At 40.8% G+C, this 19,099-nt stretch overlaps 1 protein-coding gene across 1 annotated transcript in view; it reads left to right on the top strand.

The window, feature by feature from the left end:
• LOC145411986 (zinc finger CCCH-type with G patch domain-containing protein) overlaps nucleotides 1-16,835 on the top strand; it is a 34,621-nt gene extending 17,786 nt beyond the window's left edge. Inside the window, exons 8-10 of the mRNA XM_080281956.1 lie at nucleotides 792-912; nucleotides 10,608-10,778; nucleotides 16,035-16,835. Of these exons, the coding sequence (XP_080138082.1) occupies nucleotides 792-912; nucleotides 10,608-10,778; nucleotides 16,035-16,357 (615 nt within the window). The 3' untranslated portion in view covers nucleotides 16,358-16,835. The remainder of the gene's footprint in view (nucleotides 1-791; nucleotides 913-10,607; nucleotides 10,779-16,034) is intronic.
• The last annotated feature ends 2,264 nt before the right edge of the window (nucleotides 16,836-19,099 follow it).

Consider the following 19,099-nt stretch of genomic DNA (forward strand, 5'->3'; position numbering starts at 1 on the left):
TGGGATTAGCAACCTTATTGCGCCCATCCAGTTGCTGGCGTCAAAAGTCTTGACGGTTTGTAAAATCTGCTCCCTGTTCTTGAGAATGTTCCTTAATGTTGATTAGCCTGAGCCAAGTTCACATCCAATGTTTGAGTTTCTTTTACTTTGCTTATTCAGCTGTGTGACCTTCATATTCAGCTCCAAAGTGATCCTCTTAGTCTTAGAATGAAGCAGTGGGGCCATGATGTAACAGTTGGGCAAAAGTGGTTCTTGTACAGTGCAGAAAACACCACAGTATGCAAGTGTGGCACGGGCAAACACAGACTGAGAGTCTTGAGACTTGACTCGAGAGACGCCATTAGGGAGGGAAAAGGCGAGAAACCGATCAGCCATGTGGTGATGGCTTCAGGTTTTACCATTTTGAGTGGGAACACCGTTCTACCCTTGCTTTCATACAGTGGATTCGCATTTTAGAATCACGTTGTACATATTAAAACACTTACTTTTTTCTTGAGTTGAGTTAGCATATAAGGTGTTTTGTATAGTGAGATCCCACATATTGGGAGACCCCACTGTAGCTAAGGGTATGCATAGTAGAAGAAAATATTGCATTCCAGCTGAACTACTTACTTTAATATTAAGATCTTAATACATCATGTCCTAGAAATAATTATGTTACAAATAAAGAGTGACACTGATCCTAACTCTTCTGCATTTAGATTACTCATTGTGGTAACCATTATTAATAATCGTGAGCTCTACTCTTACAGTGTATTTTTTTGTCTAGTATATTATGACTTTGTTTCCAGGGCATTGGGTCAAAGTTGATGGCAAAGATGGGGTACGTTGTGGGGACGGGACTGGGACGTGATGGGACTGGTCGAGTGGAGCCAGTAACAGCTTATGTGTACCCTCAGGGTGTCTCTCTTGGTAATTCCCTTTCTTTCCTGTGTCATCTCCAAGGATTGTGACAGTTGTTAACCTTCAGCATGCTGTATTGGCCCATAATTTTTTAGCACAAACTTAACCCCGTCAGTTTGATGATTTATTTTTTTATTCTTGCTACTTCCAGATGATTTTATTTAATCTGGCAAGAGCCCCTGTGATGAAAGATATATTAGAGGTTGTACCTATCTCCTCCAGTTTGAAATTATCTCCAAAGCTGAATGAAACAGATTGCAGGTAGCAAGAATGAAGTGGAAAAGTATTTCATCAGGTTAAAGAGGTTAATATTTTATGACAGGCCACAAAGGCATATACTTTTTATTTTTATTTGTTTATTAATTTTTAAAATTCACTTGGGAGGGGTGAAACTTGAATATTTTAGTGTTGTAATGACAAGAGATTGGTTGAGATGGTTTTAGAATGTGGAGATGTGCAATGACAACTGGGTGCAGAAAGTGAGGAGTGTGAATGTTGATAGAGTTGTGAGAGGCAAACCAAAAAAGACGGGGGGTGAAGCAATAGAATGAGACCTCAGGGATAAGGGACTGCATGGAGCCTGCTAGAGATCAAGCAGTGTGGAGAGCTGCTATTAGGTAACCAGGTCCGATGTATACAAGCATGGTGGAACCTTTATATTCAAATGGAAGTGAATGAAACTCAATCCGATTGGAGCGCAATAATTACCCACTAAACCACCAGGTGCCAAAATTTGGTTATATGGTTACCACCCAGCATAGTAAATGGTTTCCTGGTGTACAGCAAACCATTTGGCTTGTCACTAAGTGTAGAGTCACCCACAGGCAGAAGGAAGAGGAAAGAATGAAGGAAAGAAAGACAGAAGAGGGAGTGTAGAGTCACCCGTAGAGAAAAGGACGAGGAAAGAATGAAGGAAAGACAGAAGAGGATAGAAGAAAAGAAGGATGGAGGAGAGGAAAGGGCTGACATCCGAGAGCAGCACTACAAGAGTGAGTGGATGGTGGGTGCCCCCACCTACCACTAATATATAATTATATAAATATGTATGTATATATATATATATATATATATATATACACACCTTGGTCCCAATTAATGTGCCTATATGGTGGATGTGCGAGCGCGCGCTATTTGATATCGCACTAATTGAAACACATATCTTATGGGGAAAAATTCATTTGGTGGATGAGTGACTCCAACTTTAGGGGTTAAACTTTTAAACACTAGTAATTACCCTAGTACTAAATAATAGTATACATACATACACGCACACGTGTACACATACCCTCGATGAGCTGGTCTAAACCGGTTTGCGCCCCCCCCTCCCTCTCTCGTAAATAATACGAAGTATTACCTACCCAAATCGCACTAAAATCATACTAGAGTGACTGAAAGTGTTATTTAATATTATACTGTGAATTACTATGATAAAATACAAGTGATTTAGTGATATTTCTGCAATAATCAAAGAAGCCACATGCTAAACGCATTGGCAAGCGAACTTTTGCGGTTGCATTCTGTGTAGCTATGCTATGAAATGACTCATGACATTATATCAATAAACTTTATAAAAGTAAGTGGTAATAAAAGTCATTCATGGTTTGATAAAGTTTGTCATGATTTTCCTCACATCATTACTGTTTTGCTAAAGTCTAAGGTAAACACTGGAATATCATAACAGATTCATAGGAGACTGGCTAGAAGTGTTTTATTTTTATTATTATTAGGGGATGAGTGACTCCAACTTTAGGGGTTAAACTTTTAAACACTGACAACTACTCTAGTACTAAATACACCTAATGGTATACGTACATATACGCACATGTGTACACACACCCTCAATGAGCTGGTCTAAACAGGTTTGCGCCCCCCCCTTCTCGTAAATAATACGAAGTAATACGCACCCAAATCGCACTAAAATCATACTAGAGTGGCTAAAAGTGTTATTTTATATTATACTGTAAATTACTGTAATAGCTATATTTTTTCGATAATCAAAGAAGTCATGATGCTAAGCACATTAGTTAGCGATCATTTTTGCGGCTGCAAACTGTGCAGCAGTGCTATGAAATGACTCATGACATTATATCAATAAGTTTTACAAAAGTAAGTGGTAATAAAAAAGTCATTCGTGAAGTTTTATAAAGTTTGTAACGGTTTTCCTCTTATCGCTACTGTTTCGCTAAAGTCTAGCATAAACACTGGAATATCGTAATAAAACCATACAAGACTGGCTAGATGTGTTTTTCTATTTTTTATTATTATTATTGTAATTATTGTTCGTGGTAGGTGGTGGCGACCATCATCCACTCACTTGATGTAGTGCTGCCTACTTCTTCCTTCACCTTTATCATTCTTTTTCTGTGCCTGCCCTCCTCTCTTCCTATTTCTCACCATCATCCACTCACTTGATGTAGTGCTGCCTACTTCTTCCTTCGCCTTTATCATTCTTTTTCTGTGTCTGTTCTCCTCTCTTCCTATTTCTCACCATCATCCACTCACTTGATGTAGTGCAGCCTACTTCTTCCTTAGCCTTTATCATTCTTTTTCTGTGCCTGTCCTCCTCTCTTCCTATTTCTCACCATCATCCACTCACTTGATGTAGTGCTGCCTACTTCTTCCTTAGCCTTTATCATTCTTTTTCTGTGTCTGTCCTCCTCTCTTCCTATTTCTCACCATCATCCACTCACTTGATGTAGTGCTGTCTACTTCTTCCTTAGTCTTTATCATTCTTTTTCTGTGCCTTGTCCTCCTCTCTTCCTATTTCTCACCATCATCCACTCACTTGATGTAGTGCTGCCTACTTCTTCCTTAGCCTTTATCATTCTTTTTCTGTGCCTGCCCTCCTCTCTTCCTATTTCTCCCCTCTTTCCTGTCACTTCTTATTGGTTTTCTTTCCTTTACAGGTGGCTTTACATTGAGTGACAAGCCAAATGGTTTCCTGTAAGCCAAGAAACCATTTACAACGCTGGGTGGTAACCATATAACCAAACCATACGTGCTCCCTACGTGTCAACAAGTGGGTTGGTGGAGGGTTAGTGCCCCTCCCCGTAAAACAAATAACTCAAAGTCAAATGGCCACCCCTTACGGGATTATGGCGTCTGGCAATAGATAGATAGATAGATAGTAATTATTGTGACAAGGTAACGTTGCAGTAACCCTAGTTTGTACGGAAAAAAATCTTGTGGTTTGGTGGAAATTTCCATCTCGTCAGACGATCAAGACACACCTTGTATTCTCTCAAATCGTTCTCCGAGCCTGGAGTGCATACAGACATGCAGTTTGTTGCAAACGATAGTAGAAAGATTGAAGTTTGTCTGACAAAAATATTAGCTCTTGAGATTAAGGATTAGTGGGATAAAACACGAGTTGAAAACGCACCATTTTTTTCCTATTTCTCCGCACTGAGCACATTTCATTTCAGTAGGCTGTTGTCATGGCTGCTGCAGCCAAAGGGTTAAGGCATCTGCAGCAGCCAAAATTAGGCTGATCTGCAGTATGGAGAGCTCTCCTGGTGTTGCTGGCATCGGTGTAACCTCTTCTTGTCTCACCTCCTGTAATGCATCCTCAACGGATGCTGCAATACTCACATCTCCTGCAGTGATGGCTTCACCAGCATTATTAATCTGAGACGTGGATATCAAGAGACAGCTCACACTGTTTGGGAATTGCACTGTTTGATCACGCACTAATTGAGACCTAGGTGTATATATATATTCGTTTCGTTTCGTTTCGTTTTGTTTTATTTTTAAAGGCTCCAACATGCTTGCATGCGTCGGCCTTGGTCACCTAATGCCGGCTTTCCACGCTGCACGATCCATTGCAGCCTCCCTGTTCAGTCCCTTAACCCTGAGGTCACACTTAATGACCTCGTCCCATGTCATCTTCTACCCCTCATAACCCTATCCCCAATATTAACACTTCTCACTTTCCTCACCCAGTTATCCCCTACCCTCTCCACATGTCCAAACCATCTCAATCTACCTCTCCTCATTACAACACCAATACACTCCAGTCCCATCCTACCTCTCAACTCTTCCATCATAAACCCAGCCCCCCCAGACCTTGCACGCAGGGACGCACTACACATCCACCTAATCATTGTCATTTCTGTACGTCTGAGCCGGCGAATATCCTCCTCCTTTACTGTCCAGGTCTCACTACCATACAGCATTACACTCCTAACACATGCTGCATACAAAGACCCCTTAGCATGTAGGGAGAGCCCTCTCAATGTTAGAAGAGGCAAGAGCTCCCTGAACTTCTTCCAGCCACTTCTCACCCTAGCCACAGAGCTAGCTCCGGCTCCACCTCCAGCACACAACATGAACAAAACTATTCCACACACTCAAGAGATTCACCAGCAAGTTCAATCCTTTCACACCTGACAATCTCCACCTGCCCTCCCCGACACACCATACATATAAAATCAGCATTATCTCACAGTCTACCTCTGATACCGTTACATCTCTTGTGCACCCATTTATCACAAACACCGCACAAGATAGAATTACTTCTCACGCCCTTGTGGCAAACTGCACATGGCCACTCTCCCTTGTCTTTGACAGTACCGCCACCAACCCTAGATATCATCACTTTTGTTTTATCTGCATTTACCCTTAAGCCCTTGTGCCCCATACCATCTCTCCACTTCCTAAACCATTCCTCCGCCTCCCTTTCGTTTTCTGCAGTCAACACCAAACCATCAGCATACAACATCTCCCACGGAAGTCCATTTCTAAAGTCACGTGAGAAGGCTTCAAGTACCATGATAAACAACATGGGACTCAAAACTGACCCCTGATGCACACCAACATTCACGGAAATCTCATCACTCAAATCTTTACTCACTCTTACCTGGGTGCGAGCACCCACATTCACCCACATACATAGCCGTGACCACCCTAACCAGGCACTCCTCCAAGCCAAGCTTTCTCATTGCCCACTTCACGACCTCTCTAGGGACTGTGTCAAAGGCCTTTTCCAAATCAACAAAACAAAATGCAGATCCCGTCTCCTACCAATATATTTTTCCTGAAGTTGTCGAACAATGAATATTTCATCAGTGGTCCCTCTACCTGGCATAAACCCAAACTGCATCTCATCAGTATTCATGCTTTCTGTAATCATACCTTCAAAAACTCTCTCCATTATCTTCATTATCTGATCTGAAAGCTTTATACCTCTATAATTTCCTCTTTCCAGGGCATCACCCATCCCTTTATACACATTTACAATTACACTCATCAGTGAATATATATATATATATATATATATATATATATATATATATATATATATATATATATATTTATCCACCCAGTTCCGAAGAAAGGAAGTTCGTCTGACCCCTCCAATTACAGACCAATAGCTGTCACATCTTCTCTTGGTAAGGTATTTGAAACTTTAATTAATAAGCATATTGTTAAACATCTTGAATCCAACAACTTAATTAGTGATAGACAATACGATTTTTGCCACGAAACATCCACCATTGACATACTCAATCTCTTAACTCATACCAGCCATCAATCAATTGATCTTTTTAGAGAAACTCATGCAGTAGCTCTTGATATCTCTAAAGCTTTCGACAGAGTATGGCACTGTTCCCTGCTGTCCAAACTCCCTTGCTATGGACTAACGTCTTTTGTTCCTTTGATTTCTTCATATCTTAGTGACAGGAAAATAAGAGTAAAAGTAGATGATGTATATTCGAATTTCCACTCAGTTAACGCCGGCGTGCCGCAGGGATCAGTTCTGGCGCCAACCCTATTTCTGGTTCATATTAATGATCTCTTATCTGTCACTCACAATCCCATTCACTCATACGCAGATGACTCAACACTACATAGTTCATTCACACTCAGACATCCATTTACAAAGTCTAATATCTCTACCTCTCAACTCAGTACAGCCATCTCCATAAATCAAGATCTATCTACAATCAGTGAATGGGGACAAAACAACCTTGTCTCTTTTAATGCTAGTAAAACTAAATATATACAGTTTACTAATAGACAGATATTGCCAGATTCGTACATTACCTTCAGTGCTACTAATATTCCCATCTCCAAAAGTATTGAAATTCTTGGTGTCTCACTTAACAGTGCCCTCAGCTGGACCTCACATGTCAGATCACTTGCTAAAACCGCCTCAAAGAAACTTGGATTATTGTACAGAGTCCGTAACTTCTTCGCCGATGAGCAGTTAGCTATAATTTATAAGAGTCATGTGCGCTCTCAGCTTGAATATTGCTCACCCTTGTGGAATGGTTGTGGAGAGGTTGCATTAAGACAACTAGACAAAATTCAGAATAAAGCCGTTAGAATCATTAACAACCCTGCCATTACATATAAACTACCTCCCCTGCAAGTAAGAAGGAATGTTGCCTCCCTTGCATTATTTTACAGATATTTTTTTGGCAAATGCTCAGACAAAGTTGCGTCCATGATGCCACCTCTCTATGCCTTCCCTCGTGCTACACAGGCATCTGGTAGCACTCATGACTGGAATGTCACTCAACCATATTGCAGAACTTCTGCCTATCAGAATTCTTTCATTCCCCGAACTGCATCTCTCTGGAACTCGCTTCCCCAGAGTTGTTTTCCTCCAAATTTCAACCCACAACTGTTCAAGTCTAACTGTTACAGATATTTTATGAACAGAGGACACCAGTAATCTGGTGTATGGATTATTTTTTTTTACCCATTTGTTTTTCCTTCCTCTGTTCTGTTATTTATTTTTTTCATTCATTCATTGCCAGATGCCATGTATCCCAAACGGGGTGGCCAAGGGCTCAGAGTTAATTGTTTTACAAGGAGGGGCACTAATCCTCCACCAACCCCACTTGACACGTAGGGAGAACGTTATGCCAACAGCATCTGGTGTTCCCAGGCAGTCACCCATCCAAGTACTAACCAGACCCAACGTTGCTTAAAATATATATATATATCTAGTATATGTATGTACTGTATATATATATATATATATATATATATATATATATATATATATATATATATATATATATATATATATATATATATATATATATATATATATATATATATATATATATATATATATATATATATATATATATATATATATATATATATATATATATATATATATATATATATATATATATATAATATATATATATATATATATATATATATACACACACACACACACACACACATTTACACACACACACACACCAGGCCCTCCACATTTGCTGATTCTACTTTCGTGGACTTCGCATGTTCACGGATTGTCCCTCTGTGGAGCCAAGACTTAATTTAATGGATATGATTGCAAGAAGTTGGGGTATATATGTAGTTGATGACAAGTCATCAGCCATTTTTGTTGTTTTATGCTGCTTTCAGGTCCCAGATATGGTTTATTTGGTACAGTATGTGCAGACTTGCTCACAGGGGGTGATTTACGGCTGTAAAGGCATTTACAGGAGGGTGCACCAAACATTTGCGGAAATTCCACATTCACCAGGGTCTGTGTCCCCTAACCCCTGCAAATGTGGAGGGCCTGGTATATATATATATATATATATATATACGGTATATACACTGTATAGGTATTTTCTGTCCTTCATGAAGTTAATTTTCTTTGCCAAAATCTCCCCACCCCATTCCATTTTTTTCTTGATTTTGTTGTCATGAACTGGAACAGTCTGAACTGTCTGCCATGAGTATGTGTATTCTTCAGTACATTCCACTGTAGGTCTTATAACTTTTATTTTTATAATGTGACGTATAGAGCACAGAGAGCTGGAAATATTAAAAGGATTTTAACAGGTGTTAAGGACAGTTTTTTTCTTACCTGACAGTAGTTTTTTAACTCGCTTCAGTTACCTTTACTTTTGTTCAAAGGAAGAATCACAGCCTTCTTCCATTCCACTGGTACAACCCTGCTCATCAAACCTTTTGATATATTCCCAACATTCATTCCACTCTCCATCATTAACCATTTTCATTTTTGCCCACCTTCATCAACATTTGCTTCCTTCCTATTCCTCAGCCACATCACCCCATTTGTCATTTTATTTTGTGTGTGTGCTTCTTTGATAGTGGAGAGTGGAATCTGAAGCAGCTGCTGTTTGCAAATGATACTGCACTAGTAGCTGATTCAGAGGAGAGATTGAGACAGTTGGTAGAGGAGTTTGGAAGGGTGTGTGAAAGAAGGAAATTGAAAATAAATGAGAATAAGAGTAAAGTGATGAAGTGTATGAGGTTGGTAGATGGTAGGGGAATGAATATAGTTTTGAATGGCGAGTTGCTTGAGGAGGTAGAGTGTTTTAAATATCTAGGTCACATGTTGCTGTGGATGGAAGAATAGATGCAGAAGTGAAGTTTAGACTAAATGAAGTAGGAAAGGTGCTGGGGGGAATGAAAAAAGTGTTTAGATGTCGTTCACTTAGAATGGATGTAAAGAGAAGGCTGTATGAGGGTGTTGTGGTACCGACTGCATTATATGGGACTGAAACATGGAATATGGGTGTAGCAGAGAGGAAAAGTTTGAATGTAATGGAGATGAGGTGTCTGAGGAGTATGTGTGGAGTGACGCGTATGGATTGAGTGTGAAATGATGAAGTGCGAAGGAGAACTGGAGTTGTTCAGGAGATGGCTGGTAGAGTTGAGCAGAGGGTTTTGCGATGGTTTGGGCATATGGAGAGAGAATGGATAATGAGCGATTGGTGAAAAAGATAACTAGGTCTGATGTGAGAGGTGTAAGGCTGAGAGGAAGACCACGAATAGGATGGATGGACAGTGTGAAGAGAGCGTTGGATGTGAGAGGGATGTCTGTTGAGCAATGAAGAGTGGCTGTGCGTGACAGAAATAAATGGAGAGAAATTGTGAATGAATAAGTGATGATGCAGCCCTGAGGGGATATTCTCCCGCATTCGGTCTGATCAGCTAGTCAGGTCAGGTGCGGGTAAGGGGATGGGTCCGTTATGATGTGGCAGCGGTAAACCAGTTCTGCTGTCGGGCCCTGCTGCGGATGTCACTGATTGCATTGCGCAGTTGACCCTTGTGCGGTGTGGTGCGGTGAGGATCTGTCTGTTCTCCCCTTTGGGGCTAAGATGCGAATGAATGTGTTTGAATGGATGAGTAAATGGGGAGTGTGTCGTCCTGTCTCGGCTACCTCCCTTTCCTTGGGGGAAGCAGCCTAGGTATATAGATATAGATAGATAGCTTCTTTCCTTCCATCCTCTTCTGTCTTTCTTTCTTTCCTTCATTCTTTCCTTTTCCTTCTGCCTGTGGGTGACTTTACACTGAGTGACAAGTCAAATGGTTTCCTGTACACCAGGAAACCATTTACTACACTGGGTGGTAACCATATAGCCAAATTTTGGCACCTGGTGGTTTAGTGGGTAATTATGGCACTCCAGTCGGATTGAGCCGGTGCAGGTTTATATCCAAGGTGTGGTTGGGGTTGACTGCTCATGTAATGCCACTCAGGGATGAGTGAGGCTGGTCACTCACATCTTAAATGTCGAGACCAACTGCCTAGCCCCGGGCTCCTACGCTCCTCATGGGGCAACACAGGATTGGATGATGGATGGATGGATGGTGTCACATTCATATGCATTCCTAACGATATCCCCTTTCTTAGATTTTTCTTAGTTTTGTGATCGTAAAAGCAATGTTTCAGTTTTTATAGTCTCGTTGTTAACTTTCAGATCGCTGCATGGAGCTTCGTGAAGCATCTAATGGAGAAGAATTACTGCAGGTTGAGAAGCGGTTAGAAAGGGAGAAAAGGAAAGAAGAAGCAAAATCTGCTCAGGCAGCAGAGAGATTAAAGAGAAGAACTTCTGTCTTTGATATCATTAACAATAAACTTGGGGGTAAAGGTAAGTGCTGTTTGAGAAGTAAATTTTTTTTTTTTTCCAGACTCAAGGCATAGACTGCACAATCTGTTCATTGAAGCCCAGAAGTCTTTCTGTCCACAGAAGAGTGATGAATGGTCATCCATCTCACAGGGGCATAGTGTGAATGATTAAGCTTAATCACAGAAAGGAATATGCAGCTGCTGATGTGTATTAGGTGTAAAATTACATTACTGTGGACTGAAAATCAGTGTTGCTAAATATACTGCCTAATTCTGTACATTTGTCATAAATTATGTACAAGTGCTTATTTTGGATATTGATTTCCTTTGGTATAATTGTAGAGTCATACAACTTTCATGTGAACACAGAGATTCATTGTATTCATCAGTTGTTGAATGTGAGATGAGGTGAGTAAATTCAACCTACTTCCAGATTTTTTATCAGTGGAAATGGAACTTGTGGTTGTTATGCATCTAAAACAAAACTTAAGTCATGTGTTAAGTGGAATGAAATCCACCAGTTCTGGGAGGACTATAGTGTAGCCACATATTTGTCATTCCATAATATCATCATGCTTTAGACTAAGATTCTGGAAGGTTGCACAGATGAATAAAGTATCAAGGTGAATGGGATGTCAGCATTCATTGATTGTCAGTTTGTCCAAAAGAATAATGGAGCAGGTTCAGTTAATGACTGACACTAACATGCTCAAGAAGAGACACACCAATTTGGGATTTAATTTGTGTTTAAGGGAGCTCTTGCTTCAAGCTCAGAAATAACAAGTTAACATTTTTTTAAAATTTCTTGGAGGTTTTTGGCAGATTTACATCAAATTTTGTCCCCACTTTTATCTCACCACATTCTGTAGTGGTAACTATAAGTAAGGCTATGTGGCAACTCTTCGAAGTACAGTACAGGACACTGAGCAACGTTCTGCAATGTTGGGTAATTTTGTGAGGCCCAGATTGTATAAGAGATAGCTTTGTAAAATATTTATGAAATGTTTGTGAGGATTTTCAGTTAACTACCTGCCAGATAGTTTTTCAGGTCCTATTTGTTTTCAATAAATTTGCTGCAAATGAAATTCTTTCTTGTAGTCATCACAACCACATGGCTTGTTTACTACTAATGTAAACAGGGTGTCCTGGGAGTTAAGCCCAATACTTTGGGAAATGATAGATGAGGGAATTCTAAGCAAAAAATGTTATATGAACACGTGTCCAAATCTCAGCCATTACGGAGCTACAATTACTGATGACCTCATGGGCGAATTATGAAGGACACCATTTTCGCCCATGGGGCCATCAGTAGTTGTAGCTCTGTAATGGTTGAGATTTGGACACATGTTCATTTAAAATTTTTTGCTTAGAATTCCGTCATCTATCATTTCCCAAAGTGTTGGGCTTAACTCTCAGATACCCTGTATGTGTATCTCCATATCCCACAGTGCAGTTTATTTTTTATTGGCTGAAGTGTTTTAGATTACAGTCCCACACTTTATAATACTAGGTGTACCTAACCAACATTTTTTACATGTATTTCATCATCATCATCGTCCTAACCTCCTTTCCCACCCTAAGACAGGGTGAGGAGTACCAGTGTCCAGACAGCCCAAGTTTGCCCAGTCCAATGGGCCACGCTTCCATTCACTCGTCATTCAAGCCCCTGGAATCCTGGCTCTATCTGATATGCCAAAAAAATTTTGCTACATTCTGTAGCTTCGCTTAAACATATCCGATAGAGTCAGTTCGAACGCATTCATGTTAAAATAGGGTGCCAAATCCTTGATCATGCTATCCTTCTCACAACATTTATCCAGCCAGCTCGATCTCTTGTCAGTCCCTTAGCCTCACCGACTTCCATACTTCTCATCCTCACTCATTCATTTACCACATCCTTCCACCTTCTCCTTGGCCAGCCTCGCCTCCTTCCTCCTTCAAATTCGCTCATATATACCTTTTTCACCACCCTGTTGTCATCCATTCTCACCACATGACCATACCATCTCAGTACGCTCTCTTCGATTCTGGTGTCCACAGACTTTCTCACTCCACATCTTTCATGAATTACATTATTTCGTATCCTATCCACTCTCTGTACTCCACATACATTCCTCAGCAGTCCCATCTCCACTGCTCTCACTCCTGACTCTTCATTTTCATGCCACACCATAGTCTCACATCCATATGTTAAAGTTGGCACTAACACTCCTTCATGTAAGCCTCTCGCAGCTGCAACACTGTTTCTTATCAGGGCCATCATAGCACCAGCTACTTTCCTTCCTTGTGTCACTACTTTCCACTTCTCTTGCACATTTTCCCCTCTTCTATGACTGTACCCAGGTATTTGAACTCTTTCACCAATTCCATTCTCTCTCCATTCACTGTAACATCGCACTGGGAGTCACTTTCTATCTCTCGATTACCATCACTTTACCCTTTTCTACATTTACTCTCAAGACATGACACTCACAAACAGCCAAGGTCTGCACTAGTGTACCAACTTCATGTCTGGTATTTGCAAGTAGCACTGCATCATCAGCATACAACAAATTTGAGATATTCCATCCATCACCATTCATTACCAGTGTCATCCATCTCTCCATTACTCATGTTTTTACTTCTCTCATCACCCCATCCATTTATATATTGAACATCCATGGGAGATCACACAGCCTTGTCGCACGCCCACACCGATCATCAACCATTCACATAGATGCCCATTTACCCATACACATGCTTCACTACCCTTATAAAAACTCTTGACGGAATCTAGCAGCTTACCATCTACACTGTACATGTGCAAAACCTTCCACAATCCTTCTCCATCTGGTTTGTCTTATGCTTTTTCCAGATCCATAAATGCCATAACCATCTTATAGTCTTTCTCACAGGTCTTCTTCACTATCTGTCTCACTGCAAGTATTTGATCCACACATCCTTTGCCACTCCTAAACCCACCCTGTTCATCATTCATTAGGACTTTTGATATCTCTCTTACTTTCTCTGTAATAATTCTTCCATATACCTTTCCTACAACACTCAGTAAACTTATGCCGTGATATTTCTTGCACTCACTTCGCTCACCTTTTTTTTTATACAGGGATACAATCATAGCCTTTTCCCACTCTGCTGGCACAGTTTCACCCATTCATGCCTTCTTACATCTCTCCAACAAACACTTCATTCCACTCTCTCTACTACACTTATCATCTCTGCATACATCTCATCATCCCCAGCTGCTTTCCCATTTTTCAGCCACTTTACAGCATTCTTCACCTGTGTAAGTGTCACATTTCCTGGGACTGCATTCCTTCTCTGCACTCCCCCCAAACCAATCATGTTTACAGTGGCTGTGCCCTCTATATTCCCATTCATCAGGCTTTCAAAATATTCTTTCCATATGGTCCTTACTTCATCTCCATGAGTTAATAATCTCCCACTTACATCCTTCATCCATCCATCATCCAATCCTACATTGCCCCATGAGGAGCGTAGGAGCCTGGGGCTAGGCAGTTGGTCCCGACAATTAAGATGAGAGTGACCAGCCTCACTCATCCCTGAGTGGCATTACATGAGCAATCAACCCCAACCATCCCTTGGATATAAACCTTCACCGGCTCAATCTGATTGGAGCACAATAATTACCCACTAAACCACCAGGCGCCAAAATTTGGTTATATGGTTACCACCCAGCATAGTAAATGGTTTCCTGGTGCACAGGAAACCATTTGGCTTGTCACTCAGTGTAGAGTCACCCACAGGCTGAAGGAAGTGGAAAGAATGAAGGAAAGAACGACAGAAGAGGGAGTGTAAAGTCACCCGTAAGCAGACAGACAAGGAAAGAATGAAGGAAAGAAAGACAGAAGAGAATGGAAGGAATGAAGGATTGAGAGGAAAGGGCAGACACCTGAGAGCAGCACTACATCGAGTGAATGGATGGTGAGCACCCCCACCTACCACAATACATCCTTCACACTTTCACATTTCTTTCTGCTGTCGCTTCTGCATATCCACATGTCTTTCCAGAATAATTTCCTATTTTCAGAGTAATTTGCATTCATTTTTCTTCCTAGATCATCATTTACCTCCTTCTTTTTCCTCTTCACTATTCCCTTTACATGCTTCTTGCTCTCAATATATATTTAGTTCTTATTTCAGTTGAACCCCTGTTGTGTAACCACTCTAGCCACTTCTTCCTCTTTTCTTCCACTGCTCTCTTAACCTCTTCATTCCACCATGTCCTGCCATTCATATTTGTTGTTACTCTTGCCACACCACACACTGCTTTAGCATTCCTAACTAAGCAATCCCTGTATGCATTCCACAGGGGCAGGTATAAGTCCTCTGAGGCTGTCCAAAATGTTTGCCAAGGGTAAGTGATTTTAGATAGGGGACACTTAACCTGGCCAAAATTTCCGGTTATATGGTTACAACCCAGCGTAGTAAATGGGTTTCTGGGTACAGGAAACCATTTTGCTTGTCACTCAGTGTAGAGACTATAGGGCATCCCTACTTTGAGTGAGTGGATGATGGGCAGCCTCACCTACCATAATTTGATAAGTTCTCTAATTCCATACATATGTTTCACAAATCCAAATTAGTTTCCCAGTAGAACATGGCATACCCTACAGTCCCTCATTTTTCCATGGTTTTCCTTTTCCTAACTTCAGTTATTTATGAATTTATAAACCATGTCAAAAGTTCACATAATGTTTAAGGTGTATTATGGGATGATATAGCAGTCATGCATATCATCAGAAAATACTCTTGTAATAAGTAGACTCTAATGCAGGGGTCGGCAACCCTAGGCACGCGTGCCAGACTTGGCACGTGAAGTGATATACTATGGCACTCAACGTGATCCAGTGTAACAAAGAAAATATTGAAAATGCAAAGAGAGGGGAGAGAGAGAGAGAGAGAGGTGGGCACATCCTTTCTTACTAAATCAATTAACACTGTCGCTACAGTGTTACCTGACACGCAAAGTGGCGAAAAAATTGGCATTAATTATAAATTGGCACACCATGTTCAAAAGGTTGCCGACCCTTGCTCTAATGTATGGTCTACAGAGGGTTTTTAGGCAATTACATAGTTGGACTTTGGCTGTGGGAGCCTCTTTTTGTAGTGTTTCACTGTTTGTGTGTGTCTGTTCCCAAACTCCTGTTGAAAATGAGGGATAACTGATGGTACAGTTACATCCAAATCCATGATACAGTATCTCTTTTAAGATGCTTATTATATATTGATGATCATATATTACCTCTCTTTATGCCAGGCTCCATAGCAACAAATGATGATGATGATGCTGCCATTAAACCAACCATGAATGTAAGCAAGTCTGTCTTGCGAGCTGACACTACCAGAGACCTCAATTTAAAGAACCACCAACTGAGTGAGAACATTCGTCTTCTTCAGCGTGAGGTTGGGAGAATGGAAGAGTCACAGCAAAGACAGAGCGGAAACAAACGAGCTCTCTCTCTGATATCTGCAAAGTTGGATGCAAAAAGGGGTGAGTTGAAAAAGCTGCAGGAGGCTGAAAGGAAGGTACATGGTGAACAACAAAAGCGGCGAGATGCCAAAAAATTCTGTGTGTTCTAAGAGGGATCTGATATTTAAATTATGTTAATTTTGTAACAGGTCAGAGTGCTGAAAGAACAGACTATGACACTTTAAAACAAGGTTGCACTTACCAGAGCTGGGTACTTCCATGATCATTGAATTCTGCAATTTCGGAAGTGTGCTTTGTTTGCAGAATTGCATTTGTGGCAAATTTTATGCAAATTTGCGGAAGTACTTCCGGAGGTGAAACCTGCCGCAAACCAGCCTGAACTCTGAGAACTTCAAGCTGTTTTCGTTTTTATGAAGGGCAACATGGATCTGCTCAGGATGGAGTTGTCTCAGTTGTTGGAGGAGTCTGATTGTGAGTGAGAACTGAGGACTGAGAAGGTTAGGACTGAGGAATAGATGTGGACTTGTGTGTCAACTTGTCATGTGTGAGCTGTGAAGTCTAATAATGTAATTCATTATCTACAATAGTGAATGATTTACCCTTGTTTTGTTGTAAAAACAGTCTGATATACTAAAATAATAATATTTAAAATATGTGTTTTAGATATCCATCCATCCATCATCCAATCCTACATTGCCCCATGAGGAGCGTAGGAGCCCGGGGCTAGGCTGCTTTAGATATACTATAAATATAATTTTATATATCCCATTCAGTACTACTGACAATTTCCAAACTTCATAAAGTCACCTAATTTTAGTCAGAATGGAGTAAATAAAGATAAAGTATAATTGTAGTGGGTGAAAAACTAGAGATGATTTTTAACCCATTGATTATGAAAATATCCTGTTAAACTTAATAATATTCTCTAATGGTATGGTATCCAGAATAAAATGAAACTCATGCTGTGGTACTGAAAAAGATACAAATGGTTTGTGTTTGCATTTGCATTTGCAGAACAGCCAATTTCAAGAAGTTTGTGGATTTGTGGTTGCGGAGGGTAATGCTTTGAATTTGTGGATTTGCACTTGTAGAGGTGAATTTTGTTTGCGGTGCCCAGCTCTGGCACACACTTAGACTACTGTATGAAACAGACAAAGAATGTGAGAAATGATGCATAAAGAAACATACTGTGTTTAGAAGGATATTCCGTGGTTTAGTGGTTCAAGCAACGGTCAGAATAATGGCTGTGTGTTTTGCTTGCATAAGTTGTATGAGGGTGTTGTTGTACCGACTGCGTTATATGGGGCTGAAACATGGAATATGGGTGTAGCAGAGAGGAAAAGTTTGAATGTAATGGAGATGAGGTGTCTGAGGAGTATGTGTGGAGTGACGCGTATGGATCGAGCGCGAAATGAAGTGCGAAGGAGAACTGGAGTTGTTCGGGAGATGGCTGGTAGAGTTGAGCAGAGGGTGTTGCGATGGTTTGGGCATATGGAGAGAATGGATAATGAGCGATTGGTGAAAAAGATAACTAGGTCTGATGTGAGAGGTGTAAGGCTGAGAGGAAGACCACGAATAGGATGGATGGACAGTGTGAAGAGAGCACTGGATGCGAGAGGGATGTCTGTTGAGCAAGGAAGAGTGGCTGTGCGTGACAGAAATAAATGGAGAGAAATTGTGAATGAGTAAGTGATGATGCAGCCCTGAGGGGATATTCTCCCGCATTCAGTCTGATCAGTTAGTCAGGTCAGGTGCAGGTAAGGGGATGTGTCTGTTATGATGTGGCAGGGGTAAACCAGCTCTGCTGTCGGGCCCTGCAGCGGATGTCACTGATTGCATTGCGCAGTTGACCCTTGTGCGGTGTGGATCTGTCCGTTCTCCCCATGGGGCTAAGATGCGAATGAATGTGTTTGAATGGATGAGTAATTGGGGAGTGTGTCGTCCTGTCTCAGCTACCTCCCTTTCCTTGGGGGAAGCAGCCTAGGTATATAGATAGATAGAAGTTTGCCTCTTGGAGGCTTTTTAAAATCAGCTTAGTCCTGTCACTCGAGACTATTTATTTTGGATTATGGTAGCCATGTTTGAGACTACACCTCATAAGGGGTAACAGTTTGTTTGTGTGTGTGTGTGTGTGTGTGTGTGTGTGTGTGTGTGTGTGTGTGTGTGTGTGTGTGTGTGTGACTGATTGGTATTTTATTTTGTATTATTTTTCTTTGTCTTACAAAACTGACTTAATTAGTATTGAATATGAAAGAACAAAGGTATGGGATGGTGGGATCAAGAGATAAAGAGAGCAGTGGAGGAAAAGAAGAGGAAGTGGCTAGAGTGGTTACAGGACAGGGGTTTAGTTGAAAAAAGAACTGAATATATTGAAAGGCAAGAAGCACGTAAAGAGACTAGAGAAGAGGAAAAAGGAGGTAAGTAATGATATAGGAAGAAAAATTAATGCAAATTACTCCTAAAATAGGAAGTTATTCTGGAAGGAGGTGCAGAAATGTAGAAGTGACAACAGAAAGAAATGTGAAAGTGTGAAGGATGTAAGTGGGAGATTATTAACCCATGCAGATGAAGTGAGGACCAGATGGAAAGAATATTTTGATAGCTTGATGACTGGGAACAGAGAGACAGAGCGGCTGAAAACATGATTGGTTTTAGGGGTATGCAGAGAAGGAATGCAGTGCCAGGAAACAAGACACTCGCAAAGGTGAAGAACGCTGTGAAGCGGCTGGAAAATGGGAAAGCAACTGGGGTTGATGAGGTGTATGTGGAGATAATTAAGTGTAGTGGAGAGAGCAGAATGAAGTGCTTGTTGGAGATATGTAAGAAGGCATGGATGAGTAAAACTGTGCCAGCAGAGTGGAAAAGGCTGTTATTGTATCCCTGTACAAAAA

Source organism: Coenobita brevimanus, chromosome 91 (assembly GCF_032717465.1).
Source record: "Coenobita brevimanus isolate Jiangsu-jjx chromosome 91, ASM3271746v2, whole genome shotgun sequence".
Taxonomy (NCBI): Eukaryota; Metazoa; Arthropoda; class Malacostraca; order Decapoda; family Coenobitidae; genus Coenobita; species Coenobita brevimanus.